Source organism: Oncorhynchus keta, chromosome 21 (assembly GCF_023373465.1).
Source record: "Oncorhynchus keta strain PuntledgeMale-10-30-2019 chromosome 21, Oket_V2, whole genome shotgun sequence".
In the NCBI taxonomy this organism is placed as follows: domain Eukaryota; kingdom Metazoa; phylum Chordata; class Actinopteri; order Salmoniformes; family Salmonidae; genus Oncorhynchus; species Oncorhynchus keta.
Window position 1 is genome coordinate 53,509,624 of NC_068441.1, and position 27,708 is coordinate 53,537,331.

General features: G+C 47.7%; 1 protein-coding gene across 3 annotated transcripts in view; it reads left to right on the forward strand.

The window, feature by feature from the left end:
* Positions 1-27,708, forward strand: part of vgll4b (vestigial-like family member 4b) — a 120,670-nt gene that overhangs the window by 70,161 nt on the left and 22,801 nt on the right. For all 3 annotated transcript variants that reach the window (XM_052474232.1, XM_052474233.1, XM_052474231.1), the window contains one exon: positions 8,600-8,822. In XM_052474232.1, the coding sequence (XP_052330192.1) occupies positions 8,600-8,822 (223 nt within the window). The remainder of the gene's footprint in view (positions 1-8,599; positions 8,823-27,708) is intronic.

Here is a 27,708-nt window from a genome sequence, read left to right on the forward strand (position 1 = left end):
GTGGAGGTCTACAATTTCTTTTGAGGTCTTGGCTGATTTCTTTTGATTTCCCCATGATGTCAAGCAAAGAGGCACTGAGTTTGAAGGTAGGCCTTGAAATACATTCACAGGTACACCTCCAATTGACTCACATTATGTCAATTAGCCTATCAGAAGCTTCTAAAGCCATGACATAATTTTCTGGAATTTTCCAAGCTGTTTAAAGGCACAGTCAACTTAGTGTATGTAAACTTCTGACCCACTGGAATTGTGATACAGTGAATTATAAGTGAAATAATCTGTCTGTAAACAATTGTTGGAAAAATTACTTGTGCCATGCACAAAGTAGATGTCCTAACCGACTTGCCAAAACTATAGTTTGTTAACAAGAAATTTGTGGAGTGGTTGAAAAACAAGTTTTAATGACTCCAACCTAAGTGTATGTAAACTTCTGACTTCAACTGTATATCAGACACACACTAGCGGTCAAAAGTTTTAGAACACCTCACACATCATTCAAGGGTTTTTCTTAATGTTTTACTAATTTCTACATTGTAGAATAATAGCGAAGACATAAACTGTGAAATTAACATATCGAATCTTGTAGTATCCAAAACAGTGTTACACATCAACTTTTATTTTATATTTGAGATTTGAGATTCTTCAAATAGCCACCCTTTGCCTTGATGACAGCTTTGGGCACTTGGCATTCTCTCAACCAGCTTCACCTGGAATGCTTTTTCCAACAGTCTTGAAGGAGTTCCCACATATGCTGAGCTCTTAGCTGCTTTATTTTCACTCTGTTTGGGATGAATTTGGATTGAGGTTGGGGGATTGTGGAGGCCAGGTCATCTGATGCAGCACGCCATCACTCTCCTTGATCAAATAGCCCTTATACAGCCTGGAGGTGTTGAGTCACTGTCCTGTAGAAAAACAAATGATAGTCCCAGCTGGTTAAGTGTGCCTTCAATTTTAAATAAATCATTGCCAGTTTCATCAGCATAGCACCCCCACACCATCACACCACCTCCTCCATGCTTCATGGTGGGAACCACACTTGCAGAGTTAATCCATTCACCTACTCTGCTTCTCACAAAGACACAAAATCTCAAAGTTGGACTCATCCGACCAAAGGACAGATTTCTACCAGTCCAATGTCCATTGCTCGTGTTTCTTGGCCCAAGGAAGTCTCTGCAAGTGTGGTTCCCACCATGAAGCATGGAGGAGGTGGTGTGATGGTGCTATGCCAAGCAAGTCTCTGCTTCTTATCGGTGTCCTTGGTAATAATTCCAGAGTTGTGCAGTGGTCTAAGACACAGCATCTTGATGCAAGAGGCATCACTACAGTCCCTGGTTCGAATCCAGACTGTATCACATCCGGCCCTGATTGGGAGTCCCATAGGGCTGTGCAAATCAAATCAAATCAACTGTATTTATATAGCCCTTCGTACATCAGCTGTTATCTCAAAGTGCTGTACAGAAACCCAGCCTAAAAAAACAGCATGCATTGCAGGTTAGTAGTGGTTTCTTTGCAAAAATTCAACCATGAAGGACTGAAAACGCTAGGCCTTTGAAACTAGAGAGGAACCGATTTATGATTTTTCAACACCGATCCGAATTCTGGCTGTGCCGATTTGTTATAGATTATAACAGAACATTTTTGTAATGATGACAATTGCAACAATATTGAATGAACACTGTTATATTGAATGAACACTGTTATATTGAATGAACACTGTTATATTGAATGAACACTGTTATATTGAATGAACACTGTTATATTGAATGAACACTGTTATATTGAATGAACACTGTTATATTGAATGAACACTGTTATATTGAATGAACACTGTTATTTTAACTTAATATAATACATTGGATGGGTGTTGATTCCACAGGTTGGTGTTATGTTTTGATTTAGCCGTCGCTGACCCCATGCTTACATCTTTATCACAAATAAGACCCCTTGCTTTCCCTGGTGCCAATTCCATGTAATAGTCCCACACTGGTGCTCTGCTTTTCTCTGCCATCTGTAAAACACACACACACACACACACACACACACACAGCTCTGAAGTGACAATGATACTGAAGAGTCTGCTTAGGAGACAAATACTCTCAACTGTTTGAATAAAAATAGAGTTTAAGTTACCTGTGATCAAAGTTGAAAACAAAAACTGTACATTCTATATGCAGGAAATCCTATTTTAATAATGGACATGGTAAGAATTGACTACCAAAGAGCGAGTCATAATTCCCATGATACCTAGCAACATCTGAAAAACATCAGAAGTTCATTAATTAATTCATTATTATTATTTTTAGATTCACTTAAAATACGGTTGTGTTTCATGCTTATGCCACCGTGCCAATGTTATAACTGTGTAAATATCCATAGGACAAGGTACCTCTGATCAATATTGACTAAATATAAGCAAAGATCATTTTTTTTGTAGAGTGGATTTATGAAAATATGTTGACAAATCCTAGTGAGATTTACACGGGTATCAAAATGCAGAGGTGGTTTAGGCACGAAACACAGACCTTATTGGATGTAGATCAAGACATTCTCTATAGAAGACATGAACAGAAACACAGACCTTATTGGAAGTAGATCAACACAGCTCTATGGAAGACATGAACAGAAACACAGACCTTATTGGATGTAGATCAAAGACATTCTCAATAGAAGAATGAAAAAACACAGACCTTATTGGAAGTAGATCAAGACATTCTCCATAGAAGACATGAACAGAAACACAGACCTTATTGGAAGTAGATCAAGACATTCTCTATAGAAGACATGAACAGAAACACAGACCTTATTGGAAGTAGATCAAGACATTTTTTAGATTCACATGAACAGAAACACAGACCTTGTTTGGATGTAGATGCCATTCTCTATAGTTATAACATGAACAGAAAACAGACCTTATGGATGGATCAAGACATTCTCTATAGAAGACATGACAAAACACAGACCTTATTGGAAGTAGATCATTCTCTATAGAAGACATGAACAGACAACCTTATTGGATTTAGATCAAGACATTCTCTATGGAAGACATGAACAGAAACACAGACCTTATTGGAAGTAGATCAAGACATTCTCTATAGAAGACATGAACAGAAACACAGACCTTATTGGATGTAGATCAAGACATTCTCTATAGAAGACATGAACAGAAACACAGACCTTATTGGAAGTAGATCAAGACATTCTCTATAGAAGACATGAACAGAAACACAGACCTTATTGGAAGTAGATCAAGACATTCTCTATAGAAGACATGAACAGAAACACAGACCTTATTGGAAGTAGATCAAGACATTCTCTATAGAAGACATGAACAGAAACACAGACCTTATTGGAAGTAGATCAAGACATTCTCTATAGAAGACATGAACAGAAACACAGACCTTATTGGATGTAGATCAAGACATTCTCCATAGAAGACATGAACAGAAACACAGACCTTATTGGAAGTAGATCAAGACATTCTCTATAGAAGACATGAACAGAAATACAGACCTTATTGGATGTAGATCAAGACATTCTCTATAGAAGACATGAACAGAAACACAGACCTTATTGGAAGTAGATCAAGACATTCTCTATAGAAGACATGAACAGAAACACAGACCTTATTGGAAGTAGATCAAAACATTCTCTATTATGTCATAATTATGTAAAATTCTGGAAAATTAGTTGGCAAAGAGCCAGGCGGCCCGAACTGTTGCATATACCCTGACCCTACGTGCAATGAACGCAAGAGAATTGACACAATTTCACCTGATTAATATTACCTGCTAACCTGGATTTATTTTAGCTAAATATGGAGGTTTAAAAATATATACTTGTGTATTGATTTTAAGAAAGGCTTTGATGTTTATGGTTAAGTACACATTGGAGCAACGACAGTCGTTGATTGATTGTTGTTTATAAGATTAGTTTAATGCTAGCTAGCAACTTACCTTGGCTTCTACTGCATTCGCGTAACAGGCAGGCTCCTCGTGGAGTGCAATGAAAGGCAGGTGGTTAGAGCGTTGGACTAGTTAACTGTAAGGTTGCAAGATTGGATCCCCTGAGCTGACACGGTGTAAATCTGTAGTTCTGCCCCTGAACAAGGCTGTTAACCCACTGTTCCTAGGCCGTCATTGAAAATAAGAATTTGTTCTTAACTGACTTGCCAAGTTAAATAAAGGTGTAAAAAATAAATATATATATATATATGTGTAAAAAATAAATATATATATATTTTGTTTTTATTTTTAAATCTGCGCCCAAAAATACCGATTTCCGATTGCTACGAAAACTTAATCGGCCCTAATTAATCGGCCATTACGATTTAATCGGTCGACCTCTACTTTGAAGAGTTGATGTTGAGATGTGTCTGTTACTTGAACTTTGAAGCATTTATTTGGGCTGCAATTTCTGAGGCTGGTAACTATAATGAACTTATCCTCTGCAGCAGAGGTAACTCTGGGTCTGCCTTTCCTGTGGCGGTGCTCATGAGAGACAGTTTCATCACAGACCTTGATGGTTTTTGGGACTGCACTTGAAGAAACTGTCAAAGTTCTTGAAATATTCCGTATTGACTGACCTTCATGTCTTAAAGTAATGATGGACTGTTGTTTCTCTGCTTATTTGAGCTGTTCTTGCCATAATATGGATTTGGTATTTTATCAAATAGGGCTATCTTCTGTATAACACCCCTACCTTGTCACAACACAACTGATTGGCTCAGACTCATTAAGAAGGACATAAATTCCGCAAATTAACTTTTAACAAGGAACACCTGTTAATTGAAATGCATTCCAGGTGACTACCTCATGAAGCTGGTTGAGAGAATGCCAAGAGTGTGCAAAATGCTGTCATCAAGGCAAAGGGTGGCTGTTTGAAGTATCTCAAATAAATATAGCAAATATATGGTGGTCCTTCTGTGGCTCAGTTGGTAGAGCATGGCGCTTGTAACGCCAGGGTAGTGGGTTCGATTCCCGGGACCACCCATACGTAGAATGTATGCACACATGACTGTAAGTCGCTTTGGATAAAAGCGTCAGCTAAATGGCATATATTATATTTTGATTTGTTTAACACTTTTGGTTACATGTTTTTTATTACATAGTTTGGATGTCTTCACTATTATTTTACAATGTAGAAAATTGTAAAAAATAAAATAAATAACCCTGGAATGAGTAGGTGTGTCCAAACTTTTGACTGGTTCTGTATATATTACTAACCTGTGCCCACATGTACCTAAATATAGCCTTGTTTCTGTTATTATATTGTTGCTCTATAAGTGTTATTTTTCTATTTTCATTTATTGTTCAGTTTTATTTAGTATAGACTTTCTTAACACTTTTTTCTTAAAACGGCGTTGTTGGTTAAGGGTAAGTTGTTGGTTTCATGTCACTGTGTTCGGTGCATGTGACAAATAACATTTGATTTGACCAGGTGTCGGACCGGGTGTCGGACCGGGTGGAATGGTCCATATGATCTAAACCGTCTTGCTACATTTCGATCAGTTTGTTACATTTTGAATCAGATTGAACCGGTTTTCTGAGCGGTCGATTGGGTTCTGAGGACCAATGCACTCTTATCTAGGCATATTGGTGAATCGTTACATCTCTACTTGTCGTCCTGTGAATAAACATTTATGAAGTCCCGTTTCAGTGTACATTGTTGACATTTGTACTCATTGTTTTGTAACTTATAGGCTGTAATTTGTAGCTTGTAGCCTAGTGGTTAGAGCATTGGACTAGTAACTGGAAGGTTGCAAGTTCGAATCCCCGAGCTGACAAGGTACAAATCTGTCGTTCTGCCCCTGAACAGGCAGTTAAACCCACTGTTCCGAGGCCGTCATTGAAAAGAAGAATTTGTTCTTAACTGACTTAAAATGTTAAAAAAAAATTTAAAAAAAATTATAGGCTGTAGCTTGTAGGTTGCGCTGTTAGTGGCTGGTTAAAGTCAGGCCGGCCCACTAAACTACTCTCTTAATTACCTCTTCCTCTCGCTCTCTTCTCAATTTTTTTCTCGCTCTCTCTCTCTCTCTCTCTCTCTCTCTCTCTCTCTCTCTCTCTCTCTCTCTCTCTTCCCCCCTCCTGCCAAAAACAATGATGTCACCTCCGTTGCCATGGAGCTCTCTCAGACGAGCAGAAACACGCCAGTCAGGAAAATGGGCCGCTTGTTTAGAAATCTCCCTCTCTCTGCACATTCTAGACATTCTAAATGCTCTTAGTTCCATTTCACGCTTGTTTAGAAGGCTCCCTCTCTCTGCACATTCTAGACATTCTAAATGCTCTGAGTTCCATTTCACGCTTGTTTAGAAGGCTCCCTCTCTCTGCACATTCTAGACATTCTAAATGCTCTTGAGTTCCATTTCACGCTTGTTTAGAAGGCTCCCTCTCTCTGCACATTCTAAATGCTCTGAGTTCCATTTCACGCTTGTTTAGAAGGCTCCCTCTCTCTGCACATTCTAGACATTCTAAATGCTCTGAGTTCCATTTCACTCTTGTTGTTTCAATTGTTCCCCAATAAGAAAAGACTGGATTGTTTTTCCTGGTATTTAGTTTATTTTATTTCTGTGAACAATACGTTGCATTGAGTTGTATGACCCCCCCACAGGCCTTGTTTAACAGTGTGACTACTGTGAATTGGTTAGGTGAACAATGCTGTGCGTTGTTCATGGACATTGTGTGTGTGTGTTGTAATGATCTGCTTTGAAATGTTTCACATGGCACGTAAACTCTGCTCAGTAAAATGCTTCCCAGAGTTGAGTGAGTGGGCTAAACTCTCTTTTAGTGGAAAGTCCCCATGCATACATATTGCCAGTAGTACTTTTCCTGTCGCCCCCCTCCCCGCCACCACCTCACACACACACACACACACACACACACACACACACACACACACTGAACTCTCTGCTATGCTTTGCTATTTTCTGGGCCCAAGAAGGAACAACATTCAACATGTATTTTAACATGTTTTCAAACCTTTCAAACCCAGTTGTCCTGCAGACCTACAGGGACATTCAACATGTATTTTAACATGTTTTCAAACCTTTCAAACCCAGTTGTCCTGCAGACCTACAGGGACATTCACCATTCAGCAAAGTGTTGAGTTTTTACAATGTTTCCTGGACGTTTTGATGCTATATAAGACAATAACACATCATCTGTGTGGTGTTTGTAACACCGTAGTGAAGTACTGGTCTGTAATCTGGCTGAATTATTCCACGGTGCTGTAGAAAAATGAGAAATTAGAGAATCACTTTTTACTGTCTGACCGCATCGGTCACTTGGTTCAACCATATTCCTGGAATCACACGTGGAATTAGGTTGAATTGGAAGAGTTTGCACAGTTTAAATCCCGGTGTTTGTTTCTCTGAGCGGTTGCAGTGTTGTTGTAGAGGGGTTTTCCTTGCTGTGATTGTGTGGATGTACTGGGCCTGTCTCTGGAGAAGGTCAGTGAGGACAGCTATGTTTTAATGTTGGAGATAAACTTTTGAGAACAAGATTCTAAATGTTGTCTGTCTCTCTCTCTCTCTGTCTCTCTCTCTCTGTCTCTCTCTCTCTCTGTCTCTCTCTCTGTCTCTCTCTCTCTCTCTCTCTGTCTCTCTCTCTCTCTCTCTCTGTGTCTCTCTCTCTCTCTGTCTCTCTCTCTCTCTCTCTGTCTCTCTCTCTCTCTGTCTCTCTCTCTCTCTGTCTCTCTCTGTCTCTCTCTCTGTCTCTGTCTCTCTCTCTCTGTATCTCTCTCTCTGTCTCTCTCTATCCTCTGTCTCTCTCTATCCTCTGTCTCTCTCTATCCTCTCTCTCTCTCTCTCTCTCTCTCTCTCTCTCTCTATCCTCTCTCTCTCTCTCTCTCTGTCTCTCTCTCTCTCTCTCTCTCTCTCTGTCTCTCTCTCTGTCTCTCTCTATCCTCTCTCTCTCTCTGTCTCTCTCTGTCTCTCTCTCTCTCTCTCTCTCTCTCTCTCTCTGTCTCTGTCTCTGTCTCTCTCTATCCTCTGTCTCTCTCTCTATCCTCTCTCTCTGTGTCTCTCTCTCTCTGTCTCTCTCTCTCTGTCTCTCTCTATCCTCTGTCTCTCTCTATCCTCTATCCTCTCTCTCTCTCTGTCTCTCTCTATCCTCTCTCTCTCTCTGTCTCTCTCTATCCTGTCTCTCTCTCTGTCTCTCTCTCTCTGTCTCTCTCTCTCTGTCTCTCTCTCTCTGTCTCTCTCTCTGTCTCTCTCTCTGTCTCTCTCTCTCTGTCTCTCTCTATCCTCTGTCTCTCTCTATCCTCTCTCTCTCTCTGTCTCTCTGTCTCTCTCTCTATCCTCTCTATCTATATCTATATCTCTCTATCCTCTCTATCTATATCTATATCTCTCTATCTATATCTCTCTATCTATATCTCTCTCTCTCTGTCTCTCTCTATCCTCTCTCTCTCTCTGTCTCTCTGTCTCTCTCTCTATCCTCTCTATCTATATCTATATCTCTCTATCCTCTCTATCTATATCTATATCTCTCTATCTATATCTCTCTATCTATCTCTCTCTCTCTGTCTCTCTCTCTCTCTCTCTGTCTCTCTCTCTATATATATATATATATCTATATCGCTCTCTATATCTCTCTCTATCCAGGCGAGGCAGCCCTGCGAGGTGACCCCAGGATGCACCAGTCCATGCCCCTGTCATCATCTGGCGGCACCAACCATAGTCACCGGACAGGTCCTCCTCCCATCAGCCCCGGCAAGAGGAAGCACAGTCTCAGCCACAGCACAGGACAGGACCAACAGGACAATGATGACCAAGACTGTGACAACCAACACGTGGCCAAGATGAGCCGGCTGTTTGCTGCACAGCTGTAAGTAAACACAGTGACAGATATCTGCCGATGACCGTTAGTTTTCTCCACACACTCTCGCATCTTATTGGAATGTTACCATCGCTGCAGGAATGTCAAAGTTTCCAAAGGTATTCAACTTCATAGGGTTTAGCAGATGTCCACTGTTGTCAGAGGGCCCACGTGAGGGCTGTGCCACCAGCCATGAACAGTAGCTAGTGGGAAGCATTAGTAATCCTGGATGCCTGAGAGAGATTACGCTGCCGGGAGGTTGGCATGGCTCATTCCTCATGTACCATGAGGTTGTGATTGGAGCACATGGCTGGGCTGTGGAGCTGGAGGGAGGTTGGCTCATGCCTCATGTACCATGCCTGTGATTGGAGCACATGGCTGGGCTGTGGCGCGGGAGGGAGGTTGGCTCATGCCTCATGTACCATGCCTGTGATTGGAGCACATGGCTGGGCTGTGGAGCTGGCGGGAGGTTGGCTCATGCCTCATGTACCATGCCTGTGATTGGAGCACATGGCTGTGGCGCTGGCGGAGGCTGACCCTGCCCTCCCGATGTTTCCAGGCTGCTTCTCAAATGGCACAACTAGGTCAAAAGGTAGTGCACTATAGAATAATATATAGGTTATATAAGGAATATGGGGGGTGCAGCACTGGTGGTTGAGGCTGCTTCTCCTCCCCTGATTGTCGTCTCCTCCTCCCCTGCTTGTCGTCTCCTCCTCCCCTGCTTGTCGTCTCCTCCTCCCCTGATTGTCGTCTCCTCCTCCCCTGATTGTCGTTTCCTCCTCCCCTGATTGTCGTTTCCTCCTCCTCCCCTGATTGTCGTCTCCCTCCCCTGCTTGTCGTCTCCTCCTCCCCTGCTTGTCATCTCCTCCTCCCCTGCTTGTCGTCTCCTCCTCCCCCTTGTCGTCTCCTCCTCCCCTGCTTGTCGTCTCCTCCTCCCCTGCTTGTCGTCTCCTCCTCCCCTGCTTGTCCTCCTCCTCCCCTGCTTGTCGTCTCCTCCTCCCCTGCTTGTCGTCTCCTCCTCCCCTGATTGTCGTCTCCTCCTCCCCTGATTGTCGTTTCCTCCTCCCCCGTTTCCTCCTCCCCTGATTGTCGTCTCCTCCTCCCCTGCTCCTCCTCCCCTGCTTGTCGTCTCCTCCTCCCCCTCCTCCTCCTCCCCTGCTTGTCGTCTCCTCCTCCCCTGCTTGTCATCTCCTCCTCCCCCTGCTTGTCGTCTCCTCCTCCTCCCCTGCTTGTCGTCTCCTCCTCCTCCCCTGCTTGTCGTCTCCTCCTCCTCCCCTGTGCTTGTCGTCTCCTCCTCCTCCCCTGCTTGTCGTCTCCTCCTCCTCCTCCCCTGTGCTTGTCGTCTCCTCCTCCCCTGTCCTCCTCCTCCTCCCCTGCTTGTCGTCTCCTCCTCCTCCTCCCCTGCTTGTCGTCTCCTCCTCCTCCTCCCCTGCTTGTCGTCTCCTCCTCCTCCCCTGCTTGTCGTCTCCTCCTCCTCCTCCCCTTGTCGTCTCCTCCTCCTCCCCTGCCTCGTCTCCTCCTCCTCCCCTGCTTGTCGTCTCCTCCTCCTCCTCCCCTGCTTGTCGTCTCCTCCTCCTCCTCCCCTGCTTGTCGTCTCCTCCTCCTCCTCCCCTGCTTGTCGTCTCCTCCTCCTCCTCCCCTGCTTGTCGTCTCCTCCTCCTCCCCTGCTTGTCGTCTCCTCCTCCTCCCCTGCTTGTCGTCTCCTCCTCCTCCTCTCCTGCTTGTCGTCTCCTCCTCCTCCTCCCCTGCTTGTCGTCTCCTCCTCCTCCTCCCCTGCTTGTCGTCTCCTCCTCCTCCTCCCCTGCTTGTCGTCTCCTCCTCCTCCTCCCCTGCTTGTCGTCTCCTCCTCCTCCTCCCCTGCTTGTCGTCTCCTCCTCCTCCTCCCCTGCTTGTCGTCTCCTCCTCCTCCTCCCCTGCTTGTCGTCTCCTCCTCCTCCTCCCCTGCTTGTCGTCTCCTCCTCCTCCTCTCCTGCTTGTCGTCTCCTCCTCCTCCTCCCCTGCTTGTCGTCTCCTCCTCCTCCCCTGCTTGTCGTCTCCTCCTCCTCCCCCTGCTTGTCGTCTCCTCCTCCTCCTCCCCTGCTTGTCGTCTCCTCCTCCTCCTCCCCTGCTTGTCATCTCCTCCTCCTCCTCCCCTGCTTGTCGTCTCCTCCTCCTCCCCTCCTCTCCTCCTCCTCCTCCCCTGCTTGTCTCCTCCTCCTCCTCCCCTGCTTGTAGTCATCTCGTCTCCTCCTCCTCCCCTGCTTGTCATCTCCTCCTCCTCCTCCGTGCTTGTCGTCTCCTCCTCCTCCTCCCCTGCTTGTCATCTCCTCCTCCTCCTCCCCTGCTTGTCGTCTCCTCCTCCTCCTCTCGTGCTTGTCATCTCCTCCTCCTCCTCCCCTGCTTGTCGTCTCCTCCTCCTCCTCCCCTGCTTGTCGTCTCCTCCTCCTCCTCTCGTGCTTGTCGTCTCCTCCTCCTCCTCCCCTGCTTGTCATCTCCTCCTCCTCCTCCCCTGCTTGTCGTCTCCTCCTCCTCCTCTCGTGCTTGTCGTCTCCTCCTCCTCCTCCCCTGCTTGTCATCTCCTCCTCCTCCTCCCCTGCTTGTCATCTCCTCCTCCTCCTCTCCTGCTTGTCGTCTCCTCCTCCTCCTCCCCTGCTTGTCATCTCCTCCTCCTCCTCCCCTGCTTGTCATCTCCTCCTCCTCCTCTCCTGCTTGTCGTCTCCTCCTCCTCCTCCCCTGCTTGTCATCTCCTCCTCCTCCTCTCCTGCTTGTCGTCTCCTCCTCCTCCTCTCCTGCTTGTCGTCTCCTCCCACTCCTCTCCTGCTTGTCGTCTCCTCCTCCTCCTCCCCTGCTTGTCGTCTCCTCCTCCTCCTCCCCTGCTTGTCATCTCCTCTCCTCCTCCTCCTCTCGTGCTTGTCGTCTCCTCCTCCTCCTCTCGTGCTTGTCGTCTCCTCCTCCTCCTCCCCTGCTTGTCGTCTCCTCCTCCTCCTCCCCTGCTTGTCTCCTCCTCCTCCTCTCTCTCCTCCTCCTCCTCCCCTGCTTGTCATCTCCTCCTCCTCCTCCCCTGCTTGTCGTCTCCTCCTCCTCCTCTCGTGCTTGTCGTCTCCTCCTCCTCCTCCCCTGCTTGTCATCTCCTCCTCCTCCTCCCCTGCTTGTCATCTCCTCCTCCTCCTCTCCTGCTTGTCGTCTCCTCCTCCTCCTCCCCTGCTTGTCATCTCCTCCTCCTCCTCTCCTGCTTGTCGTCTCCTCCTCCTCCTCTCCTGCTTGTCGTCTCCTCCTCCTCCTCCCCTGCTTGTCATCTCCTCCTCCTCCTCCCCTGCTTGTCGTCTCCTCCTCCTCCTCCCCTGCTTGTCGTCTCCTCCCACTCCTCCCCTGCTTGTCATCTCCTCCTCCTCCCCTGCTTGTCGTCTCCTCCCACTCCTCTCCTGCTTGTCGTCTCCTCCTCCTCCCCTGTGCTTGTCGTCTCCTCCTCCTCCCCTGCTTGTCTCCTCCTCCTCCCCTGTGCTTGTCGTCTCCTCCTCCTCCTCTGTGCTTGTCGTCTCCTCCTCCCCTGCTTGTCGTCTCTTCCTCCTCCTCCTCCCCTGTGCTTGTCGTCTCCTCCTCCTCCCCTGCTTGTCGTCTCCTCCTCCCCTGCTTGTCTCCTCCTCCTCCCCTGTGCTTGTCGTCTCCTCCTCCTCCCCTGCTTGTCGTCTCCTCCTCCCCTGCTTGTCTCCTCCTCCTCCCCTGTGCTTGTCGTCTCCTCCTCCTCCCCTGCTTGTCGTCTCCTCCTCCCCTGCTTGTCTCCTCCTCCTCCCCTGTGCTTGTCGTCTCCTCCTCCTCCCCTGTGCTTGTCGTCTCCTCCTCCTCCCCTGTGCTTGTCGTCTCCTCCTCTCGCTCCTCATCTCGCTGCCTTTGTGGAGATCAGGAGAAACTCTGTATATTGGAGATCCCGCATTGATGATAGATAGACAGTAAGGCTGAGGCAGCAGACCTCAACGTGGATCAGCACATATGTTTTCATTAATTACGACACTAAGGGATGGCACATTTCATGCTAACATCATGCTTTCATTTGTGTTGGGAGATCATTATCAATTTATAAGTTAGAATGTTAGCAAGCTAAATGTCCCTTACCTTGAACTAAGAGCTATTTGGGGCATCCGAGCTCTTGTGGGGCATTTAAGCCCTGAACAATACCTGACAGGCAGCCCTGTCTCCCGGGGGTGTGACACCCCTAAGACCACAGCCAATCGCATGCAAGCAACAACGCAGCTAGTCTTGTGAGTGAGCTAGTCATATTAGCCATATTAGCTATCTATGCTGGTTGTTAGCGTGCATAAATGACAGGTGTATAACTGTAAGGGACACTCCTTGTTTTATAGATATTCACATGTACAGAGTGGGTGAGCTCCATTCCTGACAGGCTGATCAGATTCAGTAGAAGCCTCGGAGGCTGATAAATCAGGATGCTGCTGGCTAAAATGCCCTACGAGTGCATTGTGATCACAGGGCTCCTTGATGAGGTGGTTATCAGATCAATGTAACCACAGGGCTCCTTGATGAGGTGGTTATCAGATCAATGTAGCAACAGGGCTCCTTGATGAGGTGGTTATCAGATCAATGTAACCACAGGGCTCCTTGATGAGGTGGTTATCAGATCAATGTAGCAACAGGGCTCCTTGATGAGGTGGTTATCAGATCAATGTAACCACAGGGCTCCTTGATGAGGTGGTTATCAGATCAATGTAACCACAGGGCTCCTTGATGAGGTGGTTATCAGATCAATGTAACCACAGGACCCTGATGAGGTGGTTATCAGATCAATGTAACCACAGGGCTCCTTGATGAGGTGGTTATCAGATCAATGTAACCACAGGGCTCCTTGATGATGTGGTTATCAGATCAATGTAACCACAGGGCTCCTTGATGAGGTGGTTATCAGATCAATGTAACCACAGGGCTCCTTGATGAGGTGGTTATCAGACCAATGTAACCACAGGGCTCCTTGATGAGGTGGTTATCAGATCAATGTAACCACTGGGCTCCTTGATGAGGTGGTTATCAGATCAATGTAACCACAGGGCTCCTTGGTGAGGTGGTTATCAGATCAATGTAACCACAGGGCTCCTTGATGAGGTGGTTATCAGATCAATGTAACCACAGGGCTCCTTGATGAGGTGGTTATCAGATCAATGTAACCACAGGGCTCCTTGATGAGGTGGTTATCAGATCAATGTAACCACAGGGCTCCTTGATGAGGTGGTTATCAGATCAATGTAACCACAAGGCCCCTTGATGAGGTGGTTATCAGATCAATGTAACCACTGGGCTCCTTGATGAGGTGGTTATCAGATCAATGTAACCACAGGGCTCCTTGGTGAGGTGGTTATCAGATCAATGTAACCACAGGGCTCCTTGATGAGGTGGTTATCAGATCAATGTAACCACAGGGCTCCTTGATGAGGTGGTTGTCAGATCAATGTAGCAACAGGGCTCCTTGATGAGGTGGTTATCAGATCAATGTAACCACAGGGCTCCTTGATGAGGTGGTTATCAGATCAATGTAACCACAGGGCTCCTTGATGAGGTGGTTATCGTACATCTGAACAAATGAATGACGTGTGGTACTTTTGGATGATCTCGACATAACGACACAACTTTTGTTACGTAGTGAGAAGTCGTGATCTTCAAATAACAAAGGAATATTTTTTATTTTTTATTTTACGTACCATGGTGTTCGGCTGAGCAGAACCCCGTCGATGTGAATGGGGCCATCCTCTTCCTTCCGTTTCCTGTAGTCCTGGATCAGCGCCTAGTGCTTGTCAACAGCCTGGTAATCTTGGGCGGTATCCTGATTTTTCTCATACCAGGATTTGCGGTAATACCGGCAGAGCACACAAGGGGGTGCTAAAAGCCTAAGAAAAGGCCATCGAGCAGAATTCAACAACAACAAATACACAAACTAATAGCCAAATCACATAGACCCTCTTAATTAAATGCTAATGAGTGAAAACCAACTAATTACAACAACAGAGACTCATTAGTCGATATAGAAGGCTACTGATTGGCCAGCTCGCTTTACAAACAAACACGTGACTGGCTCAACTTTTCTACAATACTTTTTCATTATTTAAAATGATTTAAGATTATCTACAAATATTAAAATGTATTGGAAAAACAAAAAATAACATTTTCACGGTATTGGAATAACCATTCCCGTGGCTTTTTCCAAATACCCTGATATATGGTATACCGCCTACGACCACAGAATGTGTTAAACAGGATCCCTCCGTAAGACAGACCAAACAATGACAGCACTCCGTCACCACAGACAGGTAGGCTGGAGGGCGGTCAGACAGACAGGTAGGCTGGGGGGCGGTCAGACAGACAGGTAGGCTGGGGGGCGGTCAGACAGACAGGTAGGCTGGGGGGCGGTCAGACAGACAGGTAGGCTGGGTGGGGGTCAGACAGACAGGTAGGCTGGGGGCGGTCAGACAGACAGGTAGGCTGGGGGCGGTCAGACAGACAGGTAGGCTGGGTGGGGGGGTCAGACAGACAGGTAGGCTGGAGGGCGGTCAGACAGACAGGTAGGCTGGGGGGCGGTCAGACAGACAGGTAGGCTGGGGGGCGGTCAGACAGACAGGTAGGCTGGGGGCGGTCAGACAGACAGGTAGGCTGGGTGGGGGTCAGACAGACAGGTAGGCTGGGTGGCGGTCAGACAGACAGGTAGGCTGTAGGGCGGTCAGACAGACAGGTAGGCTGTAGGGCGGTCAGACAGACAGGTAGGCTGGGTGGCGGTCAGACAGACAGGTAGGCTGGGTGGCGGTCAGACAGACAGGTAGGCTGGAGGGCGGTCAGACAGACAGGTAGGCTGGGGGGCGGTCAGACAGACAGGTAGGCTGGGGGGCGGTCAGACAGACAGGTAGGCTGGGGGGCGGTCAGACAGACAGGTAGGCTGGGGGGCGGTCAGACAGACAGACAGGCTGGGGGCGGTCAGACAGACAGGTAGGCTGGGGGGCGGTCAGACAGACGGGTAGGCTGGGGGGCGGTCAGACAGACAGGTAGGCTGGGGGGCGGTCAGACAGACAGACAGACACAGGTAGGCTGGGGGAGGTCAGACAGACAGACAGACAGACAGACAGACACAGGTAGGCTGGGGGAGGTCAGACAGACAGACAGGTAGGCTGGGGGGCGGTCAGACAGACAGGTAGGCGGGCAGACAGACAGACGGACAGGTAGGCTGGGGGGCGGTCAGACACAGCCAGACAGACAGACAGGTAGGCTGGGGGCGGGCAGACAGACAGACAGACAGACAGACAGACAGACAGACAGACAGACAGACAGGCTGGGGGGCGTTCAGACAGACAGACAGGTAGGCTGGGGGGCGTTCAGACAGACAGACAGGTAGGCTGGGGGGCGACTTTACGTGTTAGCCAGGGTTATCTCTTATTCGAGTTATTACAGCTTCCAGATTAGTAGTTTAACGCCTAATTGGTGACCGACAGAGGGCAACGTCTAGGGATGTTGTATCGATACCATATACCAGCACCAAGTCTGTAGTTCTTCAGATACCCATGTTCATTCTGGGTAATGATGTCAACTCCACTCTGCTGCTGGACCTGAACATGTGTTGTGTTACCGACTTAGGTATATTTTCATTACTGTGATTGATGTGGCATTACCATGGAGGTGTGTGTATGTGTGTGTGTGTGTGTGTGTGTGTGTGTGTGTGTGTGTGTGTGTGTGTGTGTGTGTGTGTGTGTGTGTGTGTGTGTGTGCGTGTGCGCGTGTGCGCGTGCGCTAGACGAACCCTCATTCTGTGACTGTGGCTCTCAATTCAAAATGTGTTTTATTCCTCACAACAGGACTAACTAACTGTGTTTTATTCCTCACAACAGGACTAACTAACTGTGTTTTATTCCTCACAACAGGACTAACTAACTGTGTTTTATTCCTCACAACAGGACTAACTAACTGTGTTTTATTCCTCACAACAGGACTAACTAACTGTGTTTTATTCCTCACAACAGGACTAACGAACTGTGTTTTATTCCTCACAACAGGACTAACTAACTGTGTTTTATTCCTCACAACAGGACTAACTAACTGTGTTTTATTCCTCACAACAGGACTAACTAACTGTGTTTTATTCCTCACAACAGGACTAACTAACTGTGTTTTATTCCTCACATAAGGACTAACTGTGTTTTATTGCTCACAACAGGACTAACTGTGTTGTATTCCTCACAACAGGACTAACTGTGTTTTATTCCTCACAACAGGACTAACTAACTGTGTTTTATTCCTCACAACAGGACTAACGAACTGTGTTTTATTCCTCACAGCAGGGCTAACTAAATGTGTTTTATTCCTCACAACAGGACTAACGAACTGTGTTTTATTCCTCACAACAGGACTAACTAACTGTGTTTTATTCCTCACAACAGGACTAACTAACTGTGTTTTATTCCTCACAACAGGACTAACTAACTGTGTTTTATTCCTCACAACAGGACTAACTAACTGTGTTTTATTCCTCACATAAGGACTAACTGTATTTTATTGCTCACAACAGGACTAACTGTGTTTTATTCCTCACAACAGGACTAACTGTGTTTTATTCCTCACAACAGGACTAACTAAATGTGTTTTATTCCTCACAACAGGACTAACTAACTGTGTTTTATTCCTCACAACAGGACTAACGAACTGTGTTTTATTCCTCACAACAGGACTAACTAACTGTGTTTTATTCCTCACAACAGGACTAACTAACTGTGTTTTATTCCTCACATAAGGACTAACTGTATTTTATTGCTCACAACAGGACTAACTGTGTTTTATTCCTCACAACAGGACTAACTGTGTTTTATTCCTCACAACAGGACTAACTAAATGTGTTTTATTCCTCACAACAGGAATAATAATAGATACAGAACGAGTGACGATAACATATAGCACCGAGTGCTCAAAACATTAGGAACATCTGCTCTTTCCATGACGGAGCGAAGTGCGTACGGCCCAGCACATCACCGGGGCCAGGCTTCCTGCCATCCAGGACCTCTATACCGGGCGGTGTCAGAGGAAAGACCAAAAAATTGTCCGAGACTCCAGACATCCAAGTCATAGACTGTTCTCTCTGCATCCGCACAGCAAGCGGTAACAGAGCGTAAAGTCTCGGACCAAAAGGTTCCTCAACAGCTTCTACCCACAAGCCATAAGACTGCTGAACAATTAATCAACTGGCCACCGGACTATTTACATTGACCCCCCACCTCCATTTGTTTTGTACACTGCTGGTTAAGGGCCTGTCAGTAAGCATTTTCACGGCAAGGTCTACACTTGTTGTATTCGGTGAACGTGACGAAAAAAAATATTTGATTTGACAGACTGACCAGGTGAAAGATATGACCCCTTATTGATGTCAAGACAACAGATTGCCTTTTGAACAGGGTATTAGTAGTAGGTGTCAGGCGCACTGGTTTGAACAGGGTATGGTAGCAGGTGTCTTTGAACAGGGTATGGTAGTAGGTGCCTTTGAACAGGGTATGGTAGGAGGTGTCTTTGAACAGGGTGTGGTAGTAGGTGTCTTTGAACAGGGTATGGTAGTAGGTGTCTTTGAACAGGGTATGGTAGTAGGTGCTTTTGAACAGGGTATGGTAGTAGGTGTCTTTGAACAGGGTATGGTAGTAGGTGCCTTTGAACAGGGTAGGTAGGTGCCTTTGAACAGGGTATGGTAGTAGGTGTCTTTGAACAGGGTATGGTAGTAGGTGTCTTTGAACAGGGTATGGTAGTAGGTGTCTTTGAACAGGGTATGGTAGTAGGTGTCTTTGAACAGGGTATGGTAGTAGGTGTCTTTGAACAGGGTATGGTAGTAGGTGCCTTTGAACAGGGTATGGTAGTAGGTGCCTTTGAACAGGGTATGGTAGTAGGTGTCTTTGAACAGGGTATGGTAGTAGGTGTCTTTGAACAGGGTATGGTAGTAGGTGTCTTTGAACAGGGTATGGTAGTAGGTGTCTTTGAACAGGGTGTGGTAGTAGGTGTCTTTGAACAGGGTATGGTAGTAGGTGTCAGGCGCACTGGTTTGAACAGGGTGTGGTAGTAGGTGTCTTTGAACAGGGTATGGTAGTAGGTGTCTTTGAACAGGGTATGGTCGTAGGTGTCTTTGAACAGGGTATGGTAGTAGGTGCCTTTGAACAGGGTATTGTAGTAGGTGTCTTTGAACAGGGTATGGTAGTAGGTGTCTTTGAACAGGGTATTGGTAGTAGGTGCCAGGCGCACCGGTTTGAACAGGGTATGGTAGTAGGTGTCAGGCGCACTGGTTTGAACAGGGTATGGTAGTAGGTGTCTGGTTTGAACAGGGTATGGGTAGGTGTCAGGCGCACTGGTTTGAACAGGGTATGGTAGTAGGTGTCAGGCGACTGGTTTGAACAGGGTATGGTAGTAGGTGTCTTTCTAGGTGTCTTTGAACAGGGTATGGTAGTAGGTGTCTTTGAACAGGGTATGGTAGTAGGTGTCTTTGAACAGGGTATGGTAGTAGGTGTCTTTGAACAGGGTATGGTAGTAGGTGTCTTTGAACAGGGTATGGTAGTAGGTGTCTTTGAACAGGGTATGGTAGTAGGTGTCTTTGAACAGGGTATGGTAGTAGGTGTCTTTGAACAGGGTATGGTAGTAGGTGTCTTTGAACAGGGTATGGTAGTAGGTGTCTTTGAACAGGGTATGGTAGTAGGTGTCTTTGAACAGGGTATGGTAGTAGGTGCCTTTGAACAGGGTATGGTAGTAGGTGCCTTTGAACAGGGTATGGTAGTAGGTGTCTTTGAACAGGGTATGGTAGTAGGTGCCTTTGAACAGGGTATGGTAGTAGGTGTCTTTGAACAGGGTATGGTAGTAGGTGTCTTTGAACAGGGTATGGTAGTAGGTGTCTTTGAACAGGGTATGGTAGTAGGTGTCTTTGAACAGGGTATGGTAGTAGGTGTCTTTGAACAGGGTATGGTAGTAGGTGTCTTTGAACAGGGTATGGTAGTAGGTGTCAGGCGCACTGGTTTGAACAGGGTATGGTAGTAGGTGTCTTTGAACAGGGTATGGTAGTAGGTGTCTTTGAACAGGGTATGGTAGTAGGTGTCTTTGAACAGGGTATGGTAGTAGGTGTCTTTGAACAGGGTATGGTAGTAGGTGTCTTTGAACAGGGTATGGTAGTAGGTGTCTTTGAACAGGGTATTGGTAGTGCCAGGTGCACCGGTTTGAACAGGGTATGGTAGTAGGTGTCAGGCGCACTGGTTTGAACAGGGTATGGTAGTAGGTGTCAGGCGCACTGGTTTGAACAGGGTATGGTAGTAGGTGTCTTTGAACAGGGTATGGTAGTAGGTGTCTTTGAACAGGGTATGGTAGTAGGTGCCTTTGAACAGGGTATTGTAGTAGGTGTCTTTGAACAGGGTATGGTAGTAGGTGTCTTTGAACAGGGTATTAGTAGTAGGTGCCAGGCACCGGTTTGAACAGGGTATTGGTAGTAGGTGTCTTTGAACAGGGTATGGTAGTAGGTGTCTTTGAACAGGGTATGGTAGTAGGTGTCTTTGAACAGGGTATGGTAGTAGGTGTCTTTGAACAGGGTATGGTAGTAGGTGTCTTTGAACAGGGTATGGTAGTAGGTGTCTTTGAACAGGGTATGGTAGTAGGTGCCTTTGAACAGGGTATGGTAGTAGGTGCCTTTGAACAGGGTATGGTAGTAGGTGTCTTTGAACAGGGTATGGTAGTAGGTGCTTTGAACAGGGTATTGAAGGTGCCAGGCGCACCGGTTTGAACAGGGTATGGTAGTAGGTGCCTTTGAACAGGGTATGGTAGTAGGTGTCTTTGAACAGGGTATGGTAGTAGGTGCCTTTGAACAGGGTATGGTAGTAGGTGCCTTTGAACAGGGTGTGGTAGTAGGTGCCAGGTGCACCGGTTTGAACAGGGTATGGTAGTAGGTGCCAGGTGCACCGGTTTGAACAGGGTATGGTAGTAGGTGTCAGGTGCACCGGTTTGAACGTGTCAAGAACTGCAACGCTGCTGGGGTTTTCACGCTCAACAGTTTCCTGTGTGTATCAAGAATGGTCCACCACCCAAAGGACATCCAGCTAACTAGACACAACTGTGGGGAAGCATTGAAGTCAACATGGGACCAGCATCCCTGTGGAAACACTTTCAGCACCTTGTAGAGTCAACATGGGCCAGCATCCCTGTGGAAATGCTTTCAGGACCTTGTAGAGTCAACATGGGCCAGCATCCCTGTGGAAACGCTTTCAGCACCTTGTAGAGTCAACATGGGCCAGCATCCCTGTGGAAACATTGGAGTCAACATGGGACCAGCATCTCTGTGGAACGCCTTCAACACCTTGTAGAGTCCATTTCCTAACGAATTGAGGTTATTCTGGGGGGCAAAAGGGAATGCAACTCGATATTAGGAATGTGTTCCTAATGTTTTGTACACTCAGTGTACAAGAGGTACCAGTGCTGAGTCGATGTGCAAGGGTACGAGGTAATTGAGGTAGATGTACATATAACTCAGAATAAACAGTAGCAGCACCAGTGATGAGTCAAAGTTGGTGCAAAAGGGTCAATGCAGACAGTCCAGGTAGCTATTTGGTTAACTATTTAGCCATAGGGGTAGAAGTTGGGGCTTAGGGGTAGAAGTTGGGGAGGTATGCAAATCGGGTCCAGGGTGTCTGGGATGATGGTGTTGATTTGAGCCATGGATCGGCCTTTCAAAGCATTTCGTGTCTGCAGATGTGAATGCTAGACGAGTTATCTTGGTGTTCTTGGGCACAGGGACTATGATGGTCTGCTTGAAACATGTTGGTATTACAGACTGAGTCGGGGACGGGTTGAAAATGTCAGTGACGAGACTTGCCATCTGATCAGTGCATGCTCTTGTATGCGTCCTGGTAATCTCTGGCCCCGCGGTCTTGTTAATGTTAACATGTTTAAAGGTCTTACTCACATTAGCTACAGAGAGTGAGATCACAGTCGTCCGGAACAGCTGGTGCTCTCACGCTTGGTTCAGTGTTGATTTCCTCGAAGCGAGCATAGAAGGCATTTAGCTCATCTGCTGGGCTTGCATCACTAGACAGCTCGCGGCTCGGTTTCCCAATGTAATCCGTGATAGTTTGCAAGCCCTGCCACATCCGACGAGCGTCCGAGCTGGTGTGGTAGGATTTGATCTTAGTCCTGTATTGATGCTTTGCCTGCTTGATGGCATAGCAGGATTATTTTATCAGCTTCCTGGTTAGTGTCCCGTCCTTGGAAGCGGCAGCTCTAGCCTTTAGCTCAGTGCGGATGTTGCCTGAAATCCATGGCTTCTGGTTTGGAAATGTACGTACGGTCACTGTGGGGATGGCACTGTCGATGCACTTATTAATGAAACTGGTGACTGATGTGGTAAACTCGTCAATACCATCAGATAAATCCCGAACACATTCCACAGTCTGTGCTCGCAAAACAGTCAGATTTGCCAAATGGAGGGTGAGGGAGAGCTTTGTATGCGTCTCTGTATGTGTGTGGAGTAAAGGTGTGAATGAAACAATGGTGACAGACAGAGGGCAACATCTAGGGATGTTGTATCATGTGTATCATGTGTGTGTTGACGTGGTAATACCCTGCATCCTTGAATGTGTGTGAGCTGCAACCTGACCCTTCATTCTGGGGCTGGGCTGCACCTAGTTCTCTCTCTCTCTCTGGTTTATATTATGGTGTTAGTCAGTCAGGGCAGACCTGGGCCCTCGGGCTTAGGGGTGAGGGACACAGGAAAACAAGCAACCTTTGTCACAAAACCCTGTAACGTGGAAACCAGGGTAATGTTTCCCTCCCTAGACAGTTCAGCAGCAAAACCATGAACATGTAGACTTGTTGAATTGTAAAACAAACTGCTCTGTGTCGTTGACTTGGGTTCAGACAGGCAGCGGGGGCCATTTTGTTTTTCTCAGAAAACAAAGAGCCCTTATCCTGTCAGTCAGATGGCTGTGGGCTGGAAGCCTGCTACTGCTATGGCCCGTCTCTCTCCATCTGTCGTGTTCCCTGCTGCAGTTACTCTCCTGTTAGCTGTCCCTGTCTGTCTGCATGATCTCCACGACTACAGCTTTATCTCCACGACTACAGCTTTATCTCCACGACTACAGCTTTATCTCCACGACTACAGCTTTATCTCCACGACTACAGCTTTATCTCCACGACTACAGCTTTATCTCCACGACTACAGCTTTATCTCCACGACTACAGCTTTATCTCCACGACTACAGCTTTATCTCCACGACTACAGCTTTATCTCCACGACTACAGCTTTATCTCCACGACTACAGCTTTATCTCCACGACTACAGCTTTAGCTCCACGACTACAGCTTTATCTCCACGACTACAGCTTTATCTCCACGACTACAGCTTTATCTCCACGACTACAGCTTTATCTCCACGACTACAGCTTTAGCTCCACGACTACAGCTTTATCTCCACGACTACAGCTTTTCACGACTACAGCTTTATCTCCACGACTACAGCTTTAGCTCCACGACTACAGCTTTAGCTCCACGACTACAGCTTTAGCTCCACGACTACAGCTCCACGACTACAGCTTTAGCTCCACGACTACAGCTTTAGCTCCACGACTAGATTTAGCTCCACGACTACAGATTTAGCTCCACGACTACAGCTTTAGCTCCACGACTACAGCTTTAGCTCCACGACTACAGCTTTAGCTCCACGACTACAGCTTTAGCTCCACGACTACAACTTTAGCTCCACGACTACAGCTCTACGACTACAGCTCTACGACTACAGCTCTACGACTACAGCTCCACGAATACAGCTCCACGACTACAGCTTTAGCTCCACGACTACAGCTACACGACTACAGCTACACGACGACAGCTTTAGCTCCACGATTACAGCTACACGATGACAGCTTTAGCTCCACGACTACAGCTACACGACTACAGCTACACGACTACAGCTTTAGCTCCACGACTACAGCTTTAGCTCCACGACTACAGCTACACGACTACAGCTTTAGCTCCACGACTACAGCTACACGACTACAGCTTTAGCTCCACGACTACAGCTTTAGCTCCACGACTACAGCTACACGACTACAGATTTAGCTCCACGACTACAGCTTTAGCTCCATGACTACATGAAACGGAGGGCTGAGTACACCCCCATCCACATCGACAGGGCTGTAGTGGAGCGGGTCGAGAGTTTCAAGTCCCTCGGTGTCCACATCACTAAGGACCTATCATGGTCCACACAGATCAACACAGTGGTGAAGAGGGCACGACAACGCCCCTTCCCCAAGTTGCACCAGTCTGGAACCAACAGGACCCTGAACAGCTTCTGCCTCCAAGCTATTAGACTGCTAAATAATTTGTTAAATAGTTAACCAATAGCTTACCTGGAATATTTTCATTGACACTTTTTGCACCAATCGCTGTCCTTGTAACTGTTTATTATCTCTCCTGTTGCCGAGTCACTTTACCCCTACCTATAGGAACATATCTACCTCATGTATGTAGTTCTGTCCTTGTCTTTTGATGTTCTGTTTTGTGTGGACTTCTATTTGTCTCTCTGCGTTGTTGCGAAGGGCTCGTGAGTAAGACTTTCACTGTTAGTCTACACCTGTTGTTTACAACGCATGTGACAAATACAATTAGATTTGATGACTTCATTTTTTATCTCCATAACTAGCGGGCTTGGTTGAGCAGCAGTGTGCTCGGGCTTGTGGCTAGATCTCTCTCCTCTCCTGTACTGAGTTGTGTAGCAGTGTGCTCGGGCTTGTGGCTAGATCTCTCTCCTCTCCTCTCCTGTGCTGAGTTGAGCAGCAGTGTGCTCGGGTTTGTGACTAGATCTCTCTCCTCTCCTCTCCTGTACTGAGTTGTGTAGCAGTGTGCTCGGGTTTGTGACTAGATCTCTCTCCTCTCCTCTCCTGTACTGAGTTGTGTAGCAGTGTGCTCGGGCTTGTGGCTAGATCTCTCTCCTGTGCTGAGTTGTGTAGCAGTGTGCTCGGGTTTGTGACTAGATCTCTCCTCTCCTGTACTGAGTTGAGTTGTGTAGCAGTGTGCTCGGGCTTGTGACTAGATCTCTCTCCTCTCCTGTACTGAGTTGTGTAGCAGTGTGCTCGGGTTTGTGACTAGATCTCTCTCCTCTCCTGTGGTGAGTTGAGCAGCAGTGTGCTCGGGCTTGTGACTAGATCTCTCTCCTCTCCTCTCCTGTGCTGAGTTGTGTAGCAGTGTGCTCGGGTTTGTGACTAGATCTCTCCTCTCCTATGCTGAGTTGAGCAGCAGTGTGCTCGGGCTTGTGACAAGATCTCTCTCCTCTCCTCTCCTGTACTGAGTTGTGTAGCAGTGAGCTCGGGTTTGTGGCTAGATCTCTCCTCTCCTCTCCTGTGCTGAGTTGTGTAGCAGTGTGCTCGGGCTTGTGACTAGATCTCTCTCCTCTCCTCTCCTGTGCTGAGTTGTGTAGCAGTGTGCTCGGGTTTGTGACTAGCTCTCTCCTCTCCTATGCTGAGTTGAGCAGCAGTGTGCTCGGGCTTGTGACAAGATCTCTCTCCTCTCCTCTCCTGTACTGAGTTGTGTAGCAGTGTGCTCGGGTTTGTGGCTAGATCTCTCTCCTCTCCTGTACTGAGTTGTGTAGCAGTGTGCTCGGGTTTGTGACTAGATCTCTCCTCTCCTGTGCTGAGTTGAGCAGCAGTGTGCTCGGGCTTGTGACAAGATCTCTCTCCTCTCCTCTCCTGTGCTGAGTTGTGTAGCAGTGTGCTCGGGTTTGTGACTAGATCTCTCTCCTCTCCTGTGCTGACAGTAGGGAGGCCTGTATTGTAGCTGGAACTGCTGTTGTTGCTGCTGGGGACTCCACTAATACTGTGTTCTCATGACCCCCCCAGCCAACTGGACAGTAGAGAGGGGATGTTCTCATGACCCCCAGCCAACTGGACAGTAGAGAGAGAGGGGATGTTCTCATGACTCCCCCAGCCAACTGGACAGTAGAGAGAGAGGGGATGTTCTCATGACTCCCCCAGCCAACTGGACAGTAGAGAGGGGATGTTCTCATGGCTCCCCCAGCCAACTGGACAGTAGGGAGAGAGGGGATGTTCTCATGACCCCCCAGCCAACTGGACAGTAGAGAGAGAGGGGATGTTCTCATGACTCCCCCAGCCAACTGGACAGTAGAGAGGGGATGTTCTCATGGCTCCCCCAGCCAACTGGACAGTAGAGAGAGAGGGGATGTTCTCATGACTCCCCCAGCCAACTGGACAGTAGAGAGGGGATGTTCTCATGGCTCCCCAGCCAACTGGACAGTAGAGAGGGGATGTTCTCATGGCTCCCCCAGCCAACTGGACAGTAGAGAGAGAGGGGATGTTCTCATCACTCCCCCAGCCAACTGGACAGTAGAGCGCAGAGAGGGGATGTTCTCATGACTCCCCCAGCCAACTGGACAGTAGAGAGAGAGGGGATGTTCTCATGACTCCCCCAGCCAACTGGACAGTAGAGAGGGGATGTTCTCATGACTCCCCCAGCCAACTGGACAGTAGAGAGAGGGGATGTTCTCATGACTCCCCCAGCCCACTGGACATTAGAGAGAGGGGATGTTCTCATGACCCCCCCCCAGCCAACTGGACAGTAGAGAGAGAGGGGATGTTCTCATGACTCCCCCAGCCAACTGGACAGTAGAGAGGGGATGTTCTCATGACTCCCCCAGCCAACTGGACAGTAGAGAGAGGGGATGTTCTCATGACTCCCCCAGCCCACTGGACAGTAGAGAGAGGGGATGTTCTCATGACTCCCCCAGCCAACTGGACAGTAGAGAGAGAGGGGATGTTCTCATGACTCCCCAGCCAACTGGACAGTAGCAGTAGAGGGGATGTTCTCATGACTCCCCAGCCAACTGGACAGTAGAGAGAGAGGGGATGTTCTCATGGCTCCCCAGCCAACTGGACAGTAGAGAGGGGATGTTCTCATGACTCGCCCAGCCCACTGGACATTAGAGAGAGGGATGTTCTCATGGCCCCCCAGCCAACTGGACAGTAGAGAGAGAGGGGATGTTCTCATGGCCCCCCCAGCCAACTGGACAGTAGAGAGAGAGGGGATGTTCTCATGGCCCCCCCAGCCAACTGGACAGTAGAGAGAGAGGGGATGTTCTCATGACTCCCCCAGCCAACTGGACAGTAGAGAGAGAGGGGATGTTCTCATGGTTGTCTTCCTCTCAGGCTTCCATCTTCTCCCTTGACCTCCTCAATGTCCACCCTCTGAGGCAGCTGGTGTTGGTGGGATTTGGAGGATGATGGAGGCTCAGGGGAAAGAGCCTCCCCAAAGTCCCTTCCACCAGGTGGCTGATGAGATATGTTGGCACGGGATGTGCATCTCCATGGCTCCCCCAGACTGCCAAGAACCTTGCCTTCATCCAGGCCAAGGTGACGAGACACTGTAGTGATGACACCATAGGCCTTGTTGATCTCTGCACCAGACAGGATGCTCTTGCCAGCGTACTTGGGGTCCAACATGCTGCGGTGTGTTTGGGCTTCAGGCAGAAGTCGTCACGCTTTTTGATGTATTTCAGAACTGCAGTTTCCTCTGCTTGGAGCAACAGTGAAGTGGGCAGGGCAGTATGGATTTATTCTCTTACATCTGCAAGCAGAGTCCGAACAACCATTATGTTTTGTCTTGTGACATGTGACTTCAGATTCTAGTAGGGTGAGTCCGGGTGCTGCAGACTGCCCTCGCCAATTCATTGACATATATATATATGTGTGTGTGTGTGTGTGTGTGTGTGTGTGTGTGTGTGTGTGTGTGTGTGTGTGTGTGTGTGTGTGTGTCTTGCCAATTTTAACAGCACACTTGTTGTTTGTGTACATTACCTTGGGGTGTCATATATGTTTCCCCCCAACACCCCTTTCCATCAGTTTGTACAGCAGACCCTCGGTTTGTA